Source organism: Geotrypetes seraphini, chromosome 2, assembly GCF_902459505.1.
Source record: "Geotrypetes seraphini chromosome 2, aGeoSer1.1, whole genome shotgun sequence".
Lineage (NCBI taxonomy): Eukaryota > Metazoa > Chordata > Amphibia > Gymnophiona > Dermophiidae > Geotrypetes > Geotrypetes seraphini.
The window spans coordinates 204,094,543-204,115,033 of NC_047085.1; the positions used below are offsets into that span (position 1 = coordinate 204,094,543).

At 43.7% G+C, this 20,491-nt stretch overlaps 1 protein-coding gene across 3 annotated transcripts in view; it reads left to right on the forward strand.

Moving 5' to 3' along the window:
* Positions 1 to 791: 791 nt before the first annotated feature.
* Positions 792 to 20,491, forward strand: part of DSP (desmoplakin) — a 138,447-nt gene continuing 118,747 nt past the window's right edge. The window contains exon 1 of one of the 3 annotated variants that reach the window (XM_033934732.1): positions 792 to 1,278. In XM_033934732.1, the coding sequence (XP_033790623.1) occupies positions 1,085 to 1,278 (194 nt within the window). In that variant the 5' untranslated portion in view covers positions 792 to 1,084. The remainder of the gene's footprint in view (positions 1,279 to 20,491) is intronic. The other 2 variants (XM_033934733.1, XM_033934734.1) reach the window with 2 other exon arrangements.

Below are 20,491 nucleotides of genomic sequence, written 5' to 3' on the forward strand. Positions count from 1 at the left end.
AGCACAAACACAAAAGAAACTGTGCAATTGATGATCCTGTCAGAAGTAATTGCTGCTTTTTATGGGGACAGGCAGGGATGGAGGCAATTCCTTGCGGGGATAGGAGGGGACGGAGAGGATCCTAACGGGGACGGGTGGGGACGGAGAGGATCCTGGCGGGGATGGGTGGGATTTCTGTCCCTGTGCAACTCTCTACCTTGGAGTGCTGAGGCTGTAGCTCTAACCACTAGGCCAGTTAGTGCTGCAGGCTGGGAACTAGAAGACAGATATTTCAGATCACCACAGTAGATCCTTGTCACTTAGGCCTCCCCCAAGAAAGCAAATGCAAATCACCCCCATATCTTGCAAAAACAAACAAAACCCCACGGGGGGGGGGGGTTCCCAGGAGTCAACTGAACCCAGTGGTAGGTCTTGAGGGGGGTATGTCACTTTATTTATTTATTTAAAAAATATATATGCATTAGGATATCTACCAAATGACTTCCTGCATTGATCTCTAACACCTCTAAGACTGGGATGCCTTCACAATATGACCCCCTCCTCCTCCTGAAGTTAGTGCAGTACCTGCACTTTCTTTTGTAGGAGTTAAGCACTGCGGCTCTGGTGGGATCACCAAGAGCCAAGTTTTGCAAAGTGTGTCTCTTTAGCAAGTTGCCTGCACACAGTGCGCTGCCAGGTGAGCAGCTCCTGAGGGAGGCTCCCTCTGGCTGCCACAGTCCCTCCTCTCCCTTCCTCCCAGTGCACAGCTTCCGGGGATCAGCTCAGGTGCCTCCTCTGCGAGAAGGGGGGGGAGACAGACAAGGAAGGGCGAGGGAGCAGCCGCACCGTCTCCACCCCGGCCTTCTTATTTTAAAAAGAAACAAAGGCGTGGCCTCGGCTTTCCCTTTGCCAGCGAGGGGGAAAGACCCGTCCACGGAGCGACGAGAGAGACCTGTCCCACGGCTGCACCCTCACCTCCGCCGCTGCTTTTGGACTCGACCGCCGACGGAGCTTTTCGCTTCGCTGGGGGGGTTGCTGTTTCGTTCGTCGTATTCATTTCTCCCCCCCCCCCCTGTGACCTGGCGCTCCTCGCAGCACCGGCGAGATGAGTATCAACGGAGGCTCCCACACCCGGATCAACACCCTGGGCAGATTGACCCGGGCCGACTCGGGCCAGGATTTAGCCGGCAGGTTTGAGATGAACAACCACCCCATGCCCAAGATGATGGGAGGCGGCGGCGGCGGGGGGACCATGTCCATGCAGAGGAGCTACGTGTACACCACCGAGGACGGCTACGGGTGAGAATGGGAACCTGCGCGTCACTCCTTGACACCCTCCCCCCACCCTGACCTCTCAACTCGCACAGTTTGTGACGTGCACACTCACTCGCTCACGTTCATTGTTTCTTTATACAACACTTATTATTATTATTATTTATTTAAATAAATTATTATTCCGGATTTCAGGTGCTCAAGCATTTTCCCCTACTGTACCTGGGGTGGGGGGAGGGCAATGGGGATTAAGTGACTTGCTCAGGACCACAAGGAGTAGTGTAGGATTTGAACCCACAACCTCGGGGTGCCAACAAGGCTGTAGCTCTAACTACTGCACCACACATTTCACCACACACTCCCATTTAACAGACAAATTGCAGCATTTGGTTACAGTCTCATACGCACAGTTTTGGGGGGGAAATTATATAAATGGTGCACAAATTTCTGCATTTTTTCTGGGATGCATGCACAATTAACTTGGCTAACAAGCCATTTAGGGCTAATTGAGTCCTAATAACACTATAACACGATTTTTGTTCTTGGGCAGTAAGTGTAATTTCCTCATTGCTCATGCCTGAAAAGTATAGAAAATGTCTTGTTATTGCCATAAAACTTTGCTTTTGTGACTAGGATAGTCCAATTTTCATCTTTTCAAGATGACCACAGATTTAGAAGTAAGTCGTTTTTAGAGATTTGCAATTATATTATGTCACTTTCACAAATCAGCCCCCAGATGTAGTCTCCCATCATGTTCTGATAATATTGTGCTTTGTAGCGGGGTTCGAAGTCCAGTATATCCTGGTGGAAGCGCTCACTTTGCTCCTCTGAGTATGTTCCCATTTTCTCCTTGAATCTGAAAGTGAGCATCAAGGACATGAACTTTGAGAGACATCCTACAGCCCATTTTACTGTAATTCTCCACCAGATTCTCAACCAATTGCATGTAGTTTTTGACCTTGTGATTGTCCAGGAAGCCCCAAACCACTGCGACAAAGCTGTTCCAAGCCACTTTCTCCTTCCTAGTTAGCTTCTTGGGAAATTCCTTGCACTCCAGGATCTTCTTGAAGGCTGCTGACTCCTTACCTAGAGCTCTGACAGATTGTTCCATTAGGTCCAATTTGATGTGTAGTAGTGGCATCAGTACTTTCTGGGGGCCCCATTTGACGTTGTTTCTTCCTACAGAGAACTCGGTCCCCTATGGCCAGTCCATTCTTTGGTAGTGAGCCTTTGTGTCCTTGCTGTCCCAAAAGCAGAGAGAGATAGCAGGGAAATTTGGTAAAACAACTTTGAAGACCATTAGGAATGCCACCATTTTGAAGTCTCCATTGACCTCCCAGCTGTACTCATCATACTTCAAGGCGCCTAATAAGGTCCTTTGAGGTACACTGGGTGAGCCAGTGGAAGAGACGGGTACTTGTTCCCGTTATGGAGCAGCCCAGTTTTGATGCTCCTGGATGAGCTGTCAATGAAGAGATGCCACTCTTTCGGGTTACAGGCAATTCTAATTTCATCAAACAGTCTGGTCACATTGTGGTAGAAGCAGAGCCCATCTTGGTGGGTGAAAGAGGTGGAAAAGGCTTGGTGACGTTTCCTCTGACCTGTGACTTGCACACTTTCATCCAACAAGTTCCATCCACTGTTTGAGTCTAGATGTCAAAAGTTCAGCATTGGACTTGGTGAGACCAAGATCTTTGATCAGAATGGTTGAGGTCTTTCTGGTTTGGATGGTATGGGTTTCTCTCATCAGCTGCATCACTGATATTGTAAACTGGACCTATAACATCTCCCTCAATCTCTGACTTGCTGCTCTGTTGTGAAGACAGCTGCTCTCGGGGGGGAGGGGGGGGAAGGGGGGAGAATGAGTATGAGGAGCTCAGGGCAATGTGGTACTGGGACTATAGATGAAGGAATGTCCGGATATGTGGTTGCAGATATAGGCTTGCCAGTTCAATGTTTGGAAGGCTCCTCCATTCGGAAGTAGCAACTGCTTGAGCGGTCAGTGGGTTCCTGCCAAATTCTTGGGATAGTAAACCTCATGGCTCTCTTTTCCCCTCTGTACCATCCTATAGAAGAACAAAATGAAATTGTGGTAATGAAGACAATAAATTTTTCACCTATGACTATGTACAAGATTCTCGCAACATATCTCACATATGATATATTTTCAAATAACATTGAAAATACTTTTTTTAAAATTACTTTCTAAGAAATTCTATAGCAGAACATTCTGCCATTCAAAATTGTCTTACTTTCCAGAGTTTTTTTGGGGCAGTGCTTGCATGTGAAGTGAGCTGCCTAAGGTTTGTCTTGATCCACAGCAAACATGATGCCTTGTAGGCATCACACATCTTAATTAACAGATCTGCTTTATGGAGTACTTTTTCCCTCTTGTCCTGATAAATTGACAGCATACTGAATTTCTGGGATCTGTGCCTAATTTACACGCCATTTTACACCAGGTTGGTGTAAATCCCTGTGTCCAAAGTTGCGGGAATAAATTTGCCCCTGTCCCCGCTGGAACTCAGTTTCCCCGTCCCATCCCCGTGAATCTTGTCGCTGTCCCTTTCCTGTAAGCTCTGCCTTAACCGCACAAGTCTAGAACACTTATGATTTTAAAGTGTTTGAGGCTTGTGCAGATAAGGACGGAGCTTAGGCATTGGTGGAATGAGGCATTATGACATCACAGTCTGAGCTCTAGAATGTTGCTACGTATGATCTTAAAGTGTTTGAGGCTTGTGCAGATGAGGATGGAGCTTAGGCATTGGGGGAATGAGGCATTATGACATCACAATCTGAGCTCTAGAATGTTGCTACGTGTGATCTTAAAGTGTTTGAGGCTTATGCAGATGAGGACGGAGCTTGCAGGAATAAGGCAGGAACAGGAAAAGAACTTACGGGGACGGGATGGGAAAATGAGTTCCCGCGGCGATGGGGAAAAATTTGTTCCCGTGTCATTCTCTAATGTGAATCCCAACACTACATGCTATTCTGCAAAGGGCACGCATCCTAGAATGCCCCTTATACAATACCGTTCGGTGCTGATTTTTGACTGCTGTTAACTGAATCCAGCCCTTTAGGGTATTAGTTATTCTGTTTCTTCACATACTGTACTTCAGAGAAAACAACTATCTTAACACACACACACACACTTGCAGTGTCATGCAGTCACACAGTCTCACTCTGACACATGCACAGTTACAATGAAGCCAACAGCACATGGACTTTTGATTGGAAGCTTGAGTTCCTACCCTCTTTGTGAACCAAATGCTTTCCCCCTTACACTAAAGGAAAACCTGGGGGGGGGGGGGTTAAATAAACTGTTTTATTTTACTTTTGTGATTATGATAGACATACTGAGGGCCTCAAAATAGTACCTGGCGGGCCGCATGTGGCCCCCGGGCCGCGTGTTTGAGACCACTGGTTTACAGTGAGCCAGTGACAAAAGCAGGTAAGAATCCATGCATCTGAGATTCAGTCACAGGGCTAGTACTAGTTTCACATGCAGTTTCACAAACAGTTGTTAATTCCCCTTCATTGTACATTGGAAAGGGTTTTTTTAACTAACTTAATTCTCCTGGAAAAAATGCTGAGAAGCAATTACTGTTCACTGTGCAAAGCGCTAGAATGCAAAAAATTTTGAGGGGGAAGGGAGAGGCAAGGTCGCTGAGTCATAACACTAAGCTTTGAGTAAGTGGAGTTCTTTCTCCCTCAGGTCTCTGTCCAGACCAGCTTCCGATAATACTCCTACCTTTTCCACAGACATCACTGCTGCCAGTGATTGGGTGTGAAGAGACACAGACCTGGGGCCCTTTCTTTCTTTGTTTGATAATAACAGTCCAAGCCGGGGTGAAAATTTACCAGGCTGTAATATTTCTGGCTCTTAGATTCCAGTGTTAGACTGGACTTTTATTTTTCCTGAGATTTGCTTTTGAACTACTTTCATTTTGTTGGGACAGAAAGGTTTATTAGTCTGTAGTTTAGGTCTGGCAAATATTGACACACAGAGAGCTTCCCTAGGAAAGGCATAATGAGATAAGGACAGGAAGGCGGAAACAAATCATCTTTACTTTTATATATGGGCCGCAGGCCCAGGGACTGTCGAACCATAAAATTGCTCAAATGCTTCCTTATAATTGCAAAATACTTGACCACCGCTTCCACCAGACTGCAACCTGTTCCCTAAATGCAATTTGGAGACAATTCCTGCATTTTGATGTGCTTACCCAGACTTCTACTGTCCCCCTCTTCTACTAAACCGCGCTAGCGGTTTTAGCGCAGTGAGCCGCGCTGAATGGCCTGCGCTGCTCCCGGCGCTTATAAGAGTTCTTATGAGCGTCGGGAGCGGCGCGGCTCCCCGCGCTAAAACTGCTAGCGCGGTTTAGCAGAAGAGGCCCTATGTGTCAGATCCTCTGAGTGAACAAGTGCATTTCTTTATCTAGTCAAGTTGAAGATCTAGAGCAGGGCGTGTCAAAGTCCCTCCTCGAGGGCCGCAATCCAGTCGGGTTTTCAGGATTTCCCCAATGAATATGCATGAGATCTATTTGCATGCCCTGCTTTCATTGTATGCTAATAAATCGCATGAATATTCATTGGGGAAATCCTGAAAACCTGACTGGATTGTGGCCCTCGAGGAGGGACTTTGACACCCTTGATCTAGAGCAGGGGTCTCAAAGTCCCTCCTTGAGGGCCGCAATCCAGTCGGGTTTTCAGGATTTCCCCAATGAATATGCATGAGATCTATTTGCATGCCCTGCTTTCATTGTATGCTAATAAATTGCATGAATATTCATTGGGGAAATCCTGAAAACCTGACTGGATTGTGGCCCTCGAGGAGGGACTTTGACACCCTTGATCTAGAGCAGGGGTCTCAAAGTCCCTCCTTGAGGGCCGCAATCCAGTCGGGTTTTCAGGATTTCCCCAATGAATATGCATGAGATCTATTTGCATGCCCTGCTTTCATTGTATGCTAATAAATCGCATGAATATTCATTGGGGAAATCCTGAAAACCTGACTGGATTGTGGCCCTCGAGGAGGGACTTTGACACCCTTGATCTAGAGCAGGGGTCTCAAAGTCCCTCCTTGAGGGCCGCAATCCAGTCAGGTTTTCAGGATTTCCCCAATGAATATGCAAGAGATCTATGTGCATGGTTCTTTCGATGCATATTCATTGGGGAAATCCTGAAAACCCGACTGGATTGCAGCCCTCAAGGAGGGACTTTGACATCCCTGATCTAGAGAGACCTGAAAGCAGTACTCCCTATCTCTAAAGAGTGCAATGGCCCCCTCCCCGTTGTTCTTTGCGAGAACAAACATGTGCAGAGTTGTCTTAGCTGCAGGAACGCCTTCCAAATACAGTGTTACTAAATTATCTTTAGTGCAGTCATTTCTTTTTACCACACCAAGAAACTTATTTGATCTTAGCCTTATTCTTTCTTTTCTCAATGTTTGGTTTTTTTTAATAACCATTTTTGTATTGAATTTGCTTTGTTTCAACCTTGGTCTTTCTTTACTGAGTGTTTGTTTTTTTTTTTTAAAAATAACATTTTCACATTGAATTTGCTTTGTCTGAACCTCCTCCAGGTTTGCTCTTTAAATATTTTGAGCTAGTTGGGACAGATGTTTCTATACATAGTTATTTGGGATATTTAATTTAAAAATAAAAGTTGCTTTGATTGCCTGAAAAATATATTTTCCTTCCATGCTAGTCCCGCTGTGACTGCTGGCTAGCTTTCTGTGCTCTGGGGCAGGGTGAATCCTTTCCTAATGGAGTCAGGTTTTTGCAATTTCTCCCCCCTGTAGAGTATGCTTTAATGGGATCCTGAGAGCCAGGAGTAAGGCAGCAGTGTTGGTTTTAAAATAGAAAAGAGCAACTAATGTGATCTTCAGGACCACTATGATATCGATGGGTACAAATTATAGTTTGTGAGCCAGAGCCTTGATGTGCTTTATTTATTCAATATCCCAACACATAAATAAAACTAAAACTAAATAAAATTGCTTAAAAACTTGTCTAAAATAGAAGACCTTAACCTTCCTCCTAAAATCAAGTAGATCTTGTACAGATAGATAGAAGTGTGATAAGAGTCCATTCTTTTCTATGAATTGACCAGACATGCATGCTTCAAACTAGTTCTGAGATTGTAATTAGAGAATGACATGGTGACAAAATTCATCACCGTTCCCGTCCCCGTGGATAACCTCGGGAAACCATCTTCATGTCATTATTTAAAGAGAGAGGGAAGAATCAGAGTATGAATGGCCACAACCACTGACCGGCAAGCTTTGCTTTGAATAATGCTGGTGTAGAAGGACTGAGGTTGAAACAGACACTACAGAACGACAGTCTCTGGTATCCAGAATAGATATTGTGATGTCATAATGCCTCATTCCACCAGTGCCTAAGAGCCAATCACATCAGTGATGTCACAATGGCTTCATTATCCTTGGCTCACGTAAGCACAGCCACTGACCCGCAAGCTTTGCTTTGAAGAATGCTGGTGTAGAAGGACTGAGGTTGAAATAGACACTAGAAAATGACATGGGATTATTTCCCATGGTTATCCGCGGGGATGGGAACGGTGATGAATTTTGTCACCGTGTCATTCTCTAATTGTAATGACTATGGAAGCATATAAAAAGCATGTTAGAAAAGAAAAAAAGTTCTAGTCAACCTTAGACTTTTATCCACAGCATAATTATCTCTTACTGGTTCCTCACCACTTTTTAAACCTGAGAGAGAATTAATTTTAAAAATACTCTGCTCGTGGTAGTGAAATGGGTCAGATAATACCCAAATCTCCTGACTCTTGTGATTTGAAACAACCAGGCCTCCTCCTGTTTCTGCCTAACTAATCAGGTATTTGATAGACTCCTTTCTGGGACTTAGCCAAAGCGATTCACACATCTTACAAATTAGGCAAAGCGAAAAAAAAAATTGAAGAAAACAATTTTTAGGAAGAAGATACAAGGGAAAGGTGGTGAACAGGAGGACCCCTTACCAGTGGGCCAAGGTCCCATTCCTCCTGTTTAGCCATGGTGGGGCTAGATGTGCCACTGCCTCCTTCATCTTCAAACCATATCCTTTACCAGGAAAGGTTTTTGTGTATTTCAGTTGTAATGTTGCTATTGATTTCTTGGTTAAACTAACAAAAACGATCCACAGAAACCTGTGCTCAAAATGAGATCTGAGACAAGTAAGGGTAATTTTGCGTTAAGAAAACCACAACCCCACCCTATCTTTACTCTCACTTTGAGCTATAAAGACCATCAAGGAATACAAGAAGTTCTCACTTATTTGCCTATCCTAAGCCAAATGGTGTCCGATATATAAGACTTTTTTTGATAGGACTTTAGCGTTTCAAGCAGGTAAACTGCAATTCTGGCTTGGTGACTGTATTCATCAAGCCATGTCCTATTGTTCTTTTTGAAAAATTAGTCAAGTCTTCTCTGTTTGACAAATTTATCACTTAGTTGGGTATTTTTAAGATTGTAATCATATTTTTAACTTTTTATTGTACGATTTTATTTTCATGGTATGAATGTATTTCGCTGACTGTCCAGTTTCTTATGGTATAAACCGCCTAGAACTTTTAGTAATGGTGGTATAAAAGAATACATTTATTATTATTATTATTATACCTGCAGTGACAGACGATGATTAAAAAGGGAGGAGGGCGAGAGAGGTTAGGTGCAGGAGAATGCTTGATACAACCAGACGTTTTCAAAACACCAGCAGCTGTGAATCAAAACTTGCCTGATCCAGTATGCTAGAACACAGCTGGTGTTTTAATAGCATTTTGTGCCCCAAATATGAGATTAAACCTATAGTTGTAATACCGAAAGTGAATAGTCTGCCTGTTCATTATTTGCATGGCCGTTGTTGGGGGGTGTAGGAACAGATCAGTTGCCCTGGGTCCCTGTGCCACAGGGGGCTCCAAGCCTGTCTGAAGCTAAAGAAGGCACAGTCTGCCAATAGACTTTGGGTGTGGGGGAGGGCGCCCTAATTTCTTCCCTGGGTCCCAGCATGTCTAGCACCAGTTTTGAATATTGTTTTCTAAATGGGAACAGTTTTCTGCTGGAAAAGGCTACCAAGAGGGCATTTGTTTCAGAAGATCAGTCAGGCCTTTTGCACTTGCACTAAGCATTCCCTCCTCACTCACACATGAATACCAAAAGCTAAAGTTCCTCTTGGTGAAGGCCTTCATATAGCTATGAGTTTCTCTGAAAAGTACTTTAACTGAGCCCCGCAATCTAAACACCTACATCATAGTCTAATGGTTACTATTGCAGACTGAGAACCAGGAGAGTTCAAATCCCAGTGCTTTCCCTGCCATCTTGGGTAAATCAGTTAACCCTCTATTACCCCAGATACAAACCTAGTGTATAAGCTCTCTAGGGATATGGAGAATGCCTACTGTACCTGGTGTACCACACCCTGAGCTACTGTTGAAAAAGATATAGGCTATAGTAAATCCAAAATCTACCTCTTCTCCAGTTTTGTCCCCTTAGATCAGGGGTGTCAAAGTCCCTCCTCGAGGGCCGCAATCCAGTCGGATTTTCAGCATTTCCCCAATGAATATGCATGAGATCTATTTGCATGCACTGCTTTCGTTGTATTCTAATAGATCTCATGCATATTCATTGGGGAAATCCTGAAAACCTGACTGGATTGCGGCCCTCGAGGAGGGACTTTGACACCCCTGCTTTATAGGTTCTTGTTTCTAATTCCCTTTATAGGTTCTCGTTATTAATTGATTCTTGGGTTTGCAAACAATAAAGTAGAAAATAATGAACAATTTAGGAATTTAGATGTAAGAATTTTTACCTCAAAATTGACTAGCAGGATTTGAATCATTTTAGATCCGATTCCAGTAATGGCTCTTACTCATTTTTTGAAGTCTGAACTTATCTGCATTGCATTGGGGTTATATAAATACTGTCAGATTTAGGCTATTCAGCTAGAAATGTGAAATTGTGACCTCTTCAGATCTGATCCTTGAGCATCAGTCATATTTTTAAAGAACCTGAGAAAATGTTTTTCTTAATTTTTCTTTCTCAAATTTGTTGTCTGTCTTTTGTCCCACCTTCTGCTCCATTTTTATTTAAGAATTGCCATACTGGGACAGACTGAAAGTCCATCTAGCCCAGTATCCTGTCTCCAACAATGACCAATCCAGGTCACAAGTACCTGGCAAGATCCCAGAGTAAAACAGATTTTATGCTGCTTATCTCTCCTGCCCACCCTCTCCCATCTCTTTTCCTTCCTTCTAATTACACTGTTACTATCCTCTTTATTCCCTCTCTTCAGCCTTTTTCTGTGCAGCATGACAGCAGGGAGTAGGTGCCAAACTTGGGTGGATTTTCCCACCTCTGTATACTGTATATCACATGCTATAAATAAAGATATCACAGTTACAAATGGGCTAGTCACTCCATGGTTTGATAGCAGGAAATAGTTTTTATGAGCACTCCACAACATGGTCATGCATGCCTACACACCTTAGGAGTCTTAAAAGCAAATCCTATGGCTATGGAGTAATCCTAGCAAGGGTTTCCGACTGGTTTGGAGTGAAGCATGCGGTCTTATCTGAATATTTCTCTGAAAAACAAAGCAAGTTTGGTAGATTTACATGTTCTGTTTTCTGGCAGAATTATGCTTGTTTTTTGGTCAAGTCAGCCAATTAAAGTACCCATTATACATTCTAGTTGACTTGATAGAGAATAAATGAGCTTTTGTTGCTGGGGTTTCTCTTTTGACCAGCAGCCTTCTTCCAACACCTAGGTGAACCGCCCATTTCTTGGTATCTGCCCTAGTTTTGCTTATCATAGAGAAGCGGGTCTGAGACTGAAATGCAAAAATCTAGAGCTTCATTTCTAGCCTCGGGACTTTTTTAAACCCTCCACGTACCTCTTTTGGTCAAGTCATCACAGCAGCCAACCTTTGGATGTAAGGCCTGGACTAGGGTTCCCTCTACAGCTTGGCACAACTGCTCTCCAAGTTAACCAGTAGATGATATTGTTAAGTAATGAAGGGAATTCTTTACCAGCGTCTGGTCCCTACCCTTTGCCAACCCAAGAAGCAAGGGCTGGATCCAAGAGCTCAATCTCTGCTGCCACAGCTCAGCTCACTGGCTAAATTTTAGGGTTATATAGTGTAAATAGCATGTATGCAAATGGAGCTGGTCATTCGGAAAGTGCTGGTATCCAGCTTCCCCTCTGGCCTCCTGCTGGTGTCCGGCTTCCCCTCTGGCCTCCTGCACACCATTTACCTACTATCAGCAGCCTGCAGAAAAGATCGCTGGGGCTAGTGATCTTTGCAAGCTGCTATAGGTCTTCAGAGCTGTTTCCTCTGCTGCGGTCCCGCCCCTCCTCTGACGTCAGAGGCAGGATTGCGGTAGAGGAAGACCTATAGCAGCTTGTAGAGATTGCTAGCCCCAGTGATCTTCTCTGCAGGATGTTCGAAGAAAATACCCAATTGGGCAGGAAGATCAAATCGAATCGAAAAATCGATTCAATAGGCTGAATCGAATCAAAATTTTTTTTCCTGAATCGAGCAGCACTAGTGAGAAGTCAGGGTTAAAGGGCTTGGTGAACTGGCTAACCAGATGATTAAGTGGCGCTGACTGATTTTGGGGTTGGGTTTTTTAATTTTTTTGAAAGTGGTTCATTTTCCCTGTTAGCAGCTGTGAGGGAGGGAAACAAATCCATTCCACAGTCTTCATTAGTTCTATGACTTGCTCAGACAGGTTTCTCAGGAATACAGTGTCTGCTGCGCTTGTCCAGGTTTGGGCTTGTTGGGCTGGGGTTGCTGGTCTGCAGAAGCCTGAGGAAGATGTGACTTCATTCTCATATCCTTAAACGGGAATAGTGTTCCCTGCCAAAGATGTGTAAGAAACACCAGTAAATGCCCAGTTCAGGTATTCTCTATTATATTAAAACTCTGAATACGTCTGTTTCAGGATTTTTTTTTTTATGATGGAAATTTCTGACCAGAATTAGGGAATTAGTAACTTTTTTTTACTTATGGACAAATGCACAACAGACGAAGATTCAGTGCCCGACAACATGATGCACGACCTACTCCTACTGGAGCGATGGTCTAGGACATGGCAACTCAACTTCAATGCCAAAAAATGCAAAGTTATGCACCTGGGCAGCCAGAATCCATGCAAGTCTTATACCCTTAATGGCGAGATCCTAGCAAAAACGGTAGCAGAACGAGACTTGGGGGTAATCGTCAGTGAGGACATGAAGTCTGCCAATCAAGTGGAGCAGGCTTCGTCCAAGGCAAGACAAATCATAGGCTGCATACGAAGGGGTTTCGTCAGTCGTAAGGCGGAAGTCATTATGACATTGTATAGATCCATGGTGAGGCCCCACCTGGAATACTGTGTGCAATTCTGGAGGCCGCATTATCGCAAGGATGTGCTGAGACTGGAGTCGGTGCAAAGAATGGCCACCCGGATGGTCTCGGGACTCAAGGATCTACCATACGAAAAACGGCTTGACAAATTACAGCTATACTCGCTCGAGGAGCGCAGAGAGAGGGGGGACATGATCGAGACGTTCAAGTATCTTACGGGCCGCATCGAGGCGGAGGAAGATATCTTCTTTTTCAAGGGTCCCACGACAACAAGAGGGCAGCCGTTGAAAATCAGGGGCGGGAAACTGCGAGGTGACACCAGGAAATTCTTTTTCACTGAAAGAGTGGTTGATCGCTGGAATAGTCTTCCACTACAGGTGATTGAGGCCAGCAGCGTGCCTGATTTTAAGGCCAAATGGGATCGGCATATGGGATCTATTCACAGAGCAAAGGTAGGGGAGGGACATTAAGGTGGGCAGACTAGATGGGCCGTGGGCCCTTATCTGCCGTCTATTTCTATGTTTCTGTGTTTCTAAACAAATATGGTAACCCTACCTATAATCATCATCCTGGAACTGGGTAACTTGGCAGCTTTGAGGGAAGTAAAATGAAGAATTTTTTTTTTTTCTTTTTGCACAATTAAGCAAAATTGCTGAGGCAGATTGGAATGTTTGTTGGGAGTCGAGCTTGATGGGATAAGTAAAAAGACCTGGAGAGCCAGCAAATGTGGCCTACCAAGGCCTCAAATTCCTTCCTGCATGTAGGTGCTTTAGGGAACTTGTGAGCCACATGATGCACAAAATGGAGTGTTGCACTATAGCATTCCCTGGTAGGGAATAATTTTTCCACCTATAATGACCGGAAATCCATATACTGTTCTGCCTAGGCTCTTCTAGTTCACTAGCTTTATATCCCCTGAGGAACTTATAACTCTTCTCCCAGGTCATTATGTAGTGTTTCATGGTTAAGACAGTTTGACAAAGACCTGCCTGTGTAGAAAAGTGAAGCTGGTGCCACATATCTGAAATAATTTTAAAGAATAGTGTTTTGCTTCTCTTTCAGGCTCTGTTTTTTTATTTGTTTAAGAGAATGACATGGGGCTAAATTTTTCCCCGTCCCCGCGGGAACTCATTTTCCTGTCCCTGACCCTTTCCTGCATGCTCTGTTCTCATCTGCACAAGCCTCAAACACTTTAAATTCATCAGTGTCCAAGGCTTGTGCGGATAAGGCAGAGCTTACAGGAATGGGGCAGGAACAGCGACAAAACTCACGGGGACGTGACTGGGAAACGGAGTTCCTGTGAGGGCGGGGGCAGATTTGTCCCCGTGCCATTCTCTAATTTGTTTTTCTTAACTGAAGCACTGTAGATCTGTCTTTAGATAAGCCACTTTAGAGGAAAGGTCTCATAAACTGCAGAACATAAAAACACAGATACATAGGAAATGTAGGCAGTGGCAAACCAAGGATGGGGGTAGGGGTGAGGTTCGCCCTGGATGCAGCAAGCTCAGGGGTGCAGGAGCGGTCGTGGGTCTGCAGTCTACTTGCGTGCAGCTGTTGGCTCTGCCAATCGCTGCCCCCTCGGGGGAACAGCAGAGCCATCAGCCATGCGCAGGCAGCCTGCAACGCTGCGACCGATTGGAGAGAGGCGCTCCGCTCAGTTTCCCGCCCCTCCAGGTATGCAACAAGAGGTAGGCAGATAAGGGTACTCCTAGTCTTCCCATTAACTGTCAACAAACCAATCTGTAGTTTTCTCTGCATCCATCCTTTGCTTGTGTGAATTCTCCTACCGTTTGGCCTCCTGTAGTAGTGTGAGCAGTTTAAGGCTATCATTGTATACCTGCATTGAAATCCTGGAGATTGATTCTCCCATTGAACGTAGCCAGAGGTGAACAGCCTTTGGGCTATTTAGATTCAGAGCAGAGGGTGAATAGAACAGAAAGGTGGATTTTTAAAGGTGGTTTGAGTTAGAAATATAGAAACATGACGGCAGATAAAGACCGAATGGCCCATGTAGTCTGCCCATCCACAGTAACCATTATCTCTTGAATTTAGACACAGTCTCTGTTTCCACCACCTCTTCCGGGAGACTGTTCCACGTATCTTTTTTTTTTCGCTTTTTCCCTTGTGGGTTCCGTCACCATTTGTCTGAGCAGAGCCTCTTGAAAGGCATCCACAATCTCCCTACTTCTTTCCGATTCCGCAGACGGAACTTTACGGAGAGGGTGGTGGATGCCTGGAATGCGCTCCCGGGAGAGGTGGTGGAGAGTAAAACTGTGACTGAGTTCAAAGAAGCGTGGGATGAACACAGAAGATTTAGAATCAGAAAATAATATTAAAGATTGAACTAGGCCAGATACTGGGCAGACTTGTACAGTCTGTGTCTGTGTATGGCCGTTTGGAGGAGGATGGGCAGGGGAGGGCTTCAATGGCTGGGAGGGTGTAGATGGGCTGGAGTAAGTCTTGACGGAGATTTCGGCGGTTGGAACCCGGGCACAGTGCCGGGTAGAGCTTTGGATTCTCGCCCAGAAATAGCTAAGAAGAAGAAAAAAAAAAAAAAAAAAAAATTTTTAAATTGAATCAGGTTGGGCAGACTGGATGGACCATTCGGGTCTTTATCTGCCGTCATCTACTATGTTACTATGTATCTACCACCCTTTCTGTAAAAAATATTTCCTCAGATTACTCTGGAGCCTATCACCTCTTAACTTAATCCTATGCCCTCTCATTGCAGAGTTTCCTTTCAAATGAAAGAGACTCGGCTCATGCACATTTATATTACATAGTTATTTAAACATCTCTATCATATCTCCCCTCTCCCGCCTTTCCTTCAAAGTATACAGTATACGCCTTATCACGAAAACCACACACCATTTTTAGTAGCCTTCCTCTGGGCCATCTCCATCCTATTAATATCTTTTTGAAGGTGCGGCCTCAAGAATTGTACACAATTCTAAATGAAGTCTCACCAGAGTCTTATACAGAGGCATCAATACCTCCTTTTTCCTACTGGTCATACCTCTCCCTATGCAACCTAGCATCCTTCTAGTTTTCGCCTTCACCTTTTCAACCTGTTTGGCAACCTTAAGATCATCACATACAATCACACCCAAGTCCCGCTCTTCCGTCGTGCACATAAGTTCTTTACCCCCTAAACTGTACCGTTCCCAAGGGTTTTGCAGCCCAAATGCATGACCTTGCATTTCTTAGCATTAAATTATAGCTGCCAAATTTCAGACCATTCTTCAAGCTTCGTCAGGTCTTTCTTCATGTTATTCACACCATCCGGCGTATCTCCTCTGTTGCAGATTTTGTTATCATCCGCAAAGAGGCAAATCTTACCCAACAACACTTCAGCAATAACGTTTCTAAAAATGTTAAAAAGAACAGGCCCAAGAACAGAACCTCGAGGCACCCCACTGGTAACATCCCTTTCCTCAGAGCAATCTCCATTGATCACTACCCTCTGTTGCCTTCCACTCAACCAGTTCCTGACCCAGCCTGTCACTTGTGGAATATATTAACAGTCTCATTTCAGACATGCAGAGGTAGTCTGCTACCAAACACACTGTATGCGGGATTGAAGCCAAAATTGCCTGCCCACAGTTCTTTCCTAAATTCTCACCAGATGCAAACATGTGCAAATGTGTATTATGGGACAAAAACATTAAGTGTGTGTGTGGCGGGGGGAGGGATACCAAGGGTTATGTTGAACAGTCCTTACAAGGAAACATGTATGGAAACCCAGCGACACCTTTAAGCTGGAGGAGACCTGGTGTGATAATGCAATGCAGATCTTTTTACCTATTTTTATATATACACATGTATTGTAGTCCTGCATCAGGTACCTGTAATTAATAACATTTATTTATATGGTTATTTGTTTCTGAGAACTACTCCGCCAATCTAAAAATCCTCTCTCTTGGTGGTTTATAAAACAAAAAAAAAAAAAAAGTGATACATAAAATGAGCAAGAGAAAACCAAATCAACATGAATTTAAAATCAGCCTAGCCAAATAAAATAGCATTCAACTTAACCTTACCTGTTAATTCAGTAATTAATGTTAAAACTACACACCCAGTTAATTAAAAACAGCACAAAAGAAAAGCCTTTAATTTTGTGGAAAACAGCAAGTAATCATTCTCCTCCCTAAACTCCCTGGCAGATCATTCCAGAGCTGAGCCTAATCACTGAGAAAACTTGAGATTGTGTCTCTAGCCCATTTTACAGTGAGAGGAATAAAAAATAAAATTGGCTAAATGAAGTCTGACAAGATGCACAACTTTGTAAATAAAGTGGAGCTGTGCAGTGGATGGTATGTTATTCTACTGAAAGTTGGTGCAAATTTTTCAAAAGCTGTGCAATATATTTATAATACCCACATTTAGGCTGCCATATCGGGTCCTATCCATTAAAATTCAAAGCCTGATTTATCTGTTCTGGTGACCTTTTAAAGGCAAGTTTTTGGGATGCCCTCAATGAGGGTTTGAGGTTAAACTCTTTTATGCAAGATCTGCCCTCTTGTCAGCTTAGCTGATAATATTGGCTGTCAGGACCTCCTGGGACTTGAACCCTGTCCCCTCCCCTTCCCCCCCCCCCCCCCCCCGCTTGTAGGTAGAGGTGTTACCCACTGTGCTAAAATGAGCTAGGCTGCTGTACTCTGTGCCTGGATATGAGATATGTTTTGTGGGCCTTAACTGAGACTTCCTGGTGATTCTTTAGTGTCCAGCTGCACCAGTCTGCATTGGTGGGTTGCATTCCCATCCTACCAGTAGATAAAGGTAGAAAAACGAATTTCTCCCAGTGACATCGCTGGTATAATGGCTAGTGCTCTCTGGAAAAACTCCAGTATGTTCTGACATCTAGGTTGTGAAGTCATGGAAGCAGCAGCCCTTTGTTGATAGACAGAATACAACAGTGCTGTTGACCAATCATATTGCCAGAATGGACTTTGTCCAGGTGCACTTCCTCCAGGTTTCTAAGTTTGTTTCATATTTGGTATACCGTCTATGAAGAGTTATTTAGATGGTTTACAATACTAAATTTTAAAGAAAAAAAAAGGGAAGGCATTTATAGTTAAAATATTAAGGACTGATCAGACAAAGACATATGGTAACAAAGCGGTCCAAGGGCAAGGAGGAGTAAAGTACATTGAGATAAAATAAATTAAAAGGGAGGTAAAAAGGGGTGGAGATAACAATAGAGTGGGGAAAGTGCTTCGTAAAAGCGGTTCTTGGGTATTACTCTGTTTGGTAGACATCCCTAAATAGGAAGGTCTTTAATTTACATTTATCAAGGGATTCTTCAAGTCTAATATCTGATGGTAGAGCATTCCATAGGGAGAGGGCTGTGACAGGAAATATAGTGTTGTGCTTGTAGAATAGTTCTCTTATGGATGGGATATTAAGAAAATTGCTGGATCCAGGGGAGTGGGAGCTAGATTAGACAGCCTTCCAGCTCCTCCTGGATTGGTGGGGGCAGCCTGTCATGGCTTTGAGCAAGAATGCTAAGGTAGAGTGCTTTGGTTTTCAAGTGGTATAGCAAATAAAGAGAAATTTGAAACTCGAAACTTTCATTATACGAAGGAGGTGGCTTTGGCAGGTAAAGATTCCATGGTAGAACTGTGAGCTAGAGAAGAACTTATATATATATCTTTCTGCAGTGGTCCCTGATTGTCAGGGTTTTTTGAAAAAGAGTGCTATCCATTTATGGTTCTTTTGGTTGCTCCAAATTGGCCCCCAAAGACTGTGATCTGCAGAAAACAGAGAGTAGGTTTAAATGGTCAATATTCTTAATGAAGAAGGGTAAATAGTGGGTTTTTCAAATAGTCTGTGCTGGGACTGTTACTTTTTAACATATTTCTCAATGATGTAGAGATGGGAATAACCAGTGAGATAATTACATTTGCTGATTACACAAAGTTGTTAAATTGCAAGAGGGTTGTGAAAAATTGCATGAGGACCTTGTGAGACTGGAAGGCTGGGCATCAAAATAGCAGATGATGTTTAATGTGAGAAAGTGCAAAGTGATGCATGTGGGAAAGAGGATCCTGAACTATAGCTACGTGATGTTAGGAGTCACTGCCTAGGAAATGGATCTAGGTGTCATTGTTGGGAAACATTGAAGCCCTCAGCTCAATGTGTGGCAGCGGCTAAGAAAGCAAATAAAATGTTAGGAATTATCAGGAAAGGAATGGAAAACAAAGATGAAAATGTTATAATGCCCTTGTATCGCTCTATGGTATGGCCACAATTTGAATACTGTGTGCAGTCCTGGTCACCATATTTCAAAAAAGATATTGCGGAATTAGAAAAGGTACAGATAAGGGCGACGAAAATGCTAAAAGGTTTGGGACAACTTCCCTATGAGGAGAGGCTAAAGTAGCTAGGGCTTTTCAGCTTGGAGAAGAGAAGGTTCTGTCCCTCTCGTATCAAACTTGTCTATGTCTCTTCTAATACCTATGTTATTTATATATAGTCCCCTTTTGTTTTATTTTTTATCCTAATTTTAGCATTGTAAACCGACCAGATCCTACTCGATGGTCGGTATATCAGGTAGTGAATAAACTTGGAAACTTGGAGATCTAAAAATACTGAGTGGAGTAAAAAGGGTAGCTGGGAATCGCTTGTTCACTCTTTCCAAAAATACTAGAACTAGGGGGCATGCGATGAAGCTACTAAATAGTAGATTTAAAACTAACTGGAGAAAATATTTCTTTCTCAAAGTGTAATTAAACTCTGGAATTCATTGCCGGAGATGTGGTGAAATCAGTTAGCTTGGCGGGGTTTTAGAAAAGGCTTGGATAATTTCCTGAAAGGGAAGTCCATAGGCCATTATTGAGATGGCTTGTGGAAATCCACTGCTTATTCCTAAGATAAGCAGCATAAATTCTGTTTTACTACTTAGGATCTAGCTAGGTACTTGGGACCTGGGTTGGCCACTGTTGGAAACAGGATAACGGGCTTGATGGACCTTTAGTCTGTTCTGTATGGTAATTCTTATGCTCCTCTTTCCAAGGATTGCAGCCTTCTCAGGCAGAGTCTGATAGAAATGGAGGATCCAGGTCCCTTATGTCTTAAGGTTTGGCCTTTGAAAGAAGATGCACCTAGCAAGATGGGGATTTTTGCCTGCAGACATAGCCACTTTGCTCAAGGTCCACAAGCTGTCTACTTCTTGTATCTGGAAAGTTTTTGAGGGCTGGTATCAGCAGTGCTCCTATTCCCCTTGGAATGCCCAGTCTTAGAGGTGCTCAGCCTTCTTCAGCAGGGGTTTGGCCTTGATATAGTACTGAATTTTCTCAAGGTTCAGCTGGAAGCTCTCTCCTACTACATGGAGACTCTAGTAGCTCATGGAGGCATTGTGTGGTTTCCATCTGCAGCCCCCCAGTTTGTCAATCCCTTTCCTCTTGGGATTTGAAAGTGTTACTTAAACTTATTTTGGAGAGCACCCTTTGAACTCCTGAGGGCTACCTCAGTCAAGGATTTTAATATGAAGACAATCTTCTGGTGATTGCTTTGGCTAGAAGAGTATCAGAGCTTTAGGCTCTTTCCTGACTGGAGCCCATACTTCTCTTTCTGGGAGGACTCGATGTCCATCTGCAACTTTCCCTCCTTCCTTCCAAAGGTGATTCTCCTTTCCATGTGAATCACTAGGCCTGTTTGCCCTTCTTGCTGGATCAAAATTTAGACTGGAGGGTTCTTAGACTCCATAAGCTGGATGTCTGCAGACTTCTGCTTTGGTATTTGCAGGAGATGAATGCCTTTCATCTCTCTGATCATTTGATTATCCTTACCGTGGCTCACTTAAAGGCCAGACGACATCTAAGGAAAAACAAGCATCCTTGACTCATGCACAGGCAATGTTTTGGGTGGAGGCC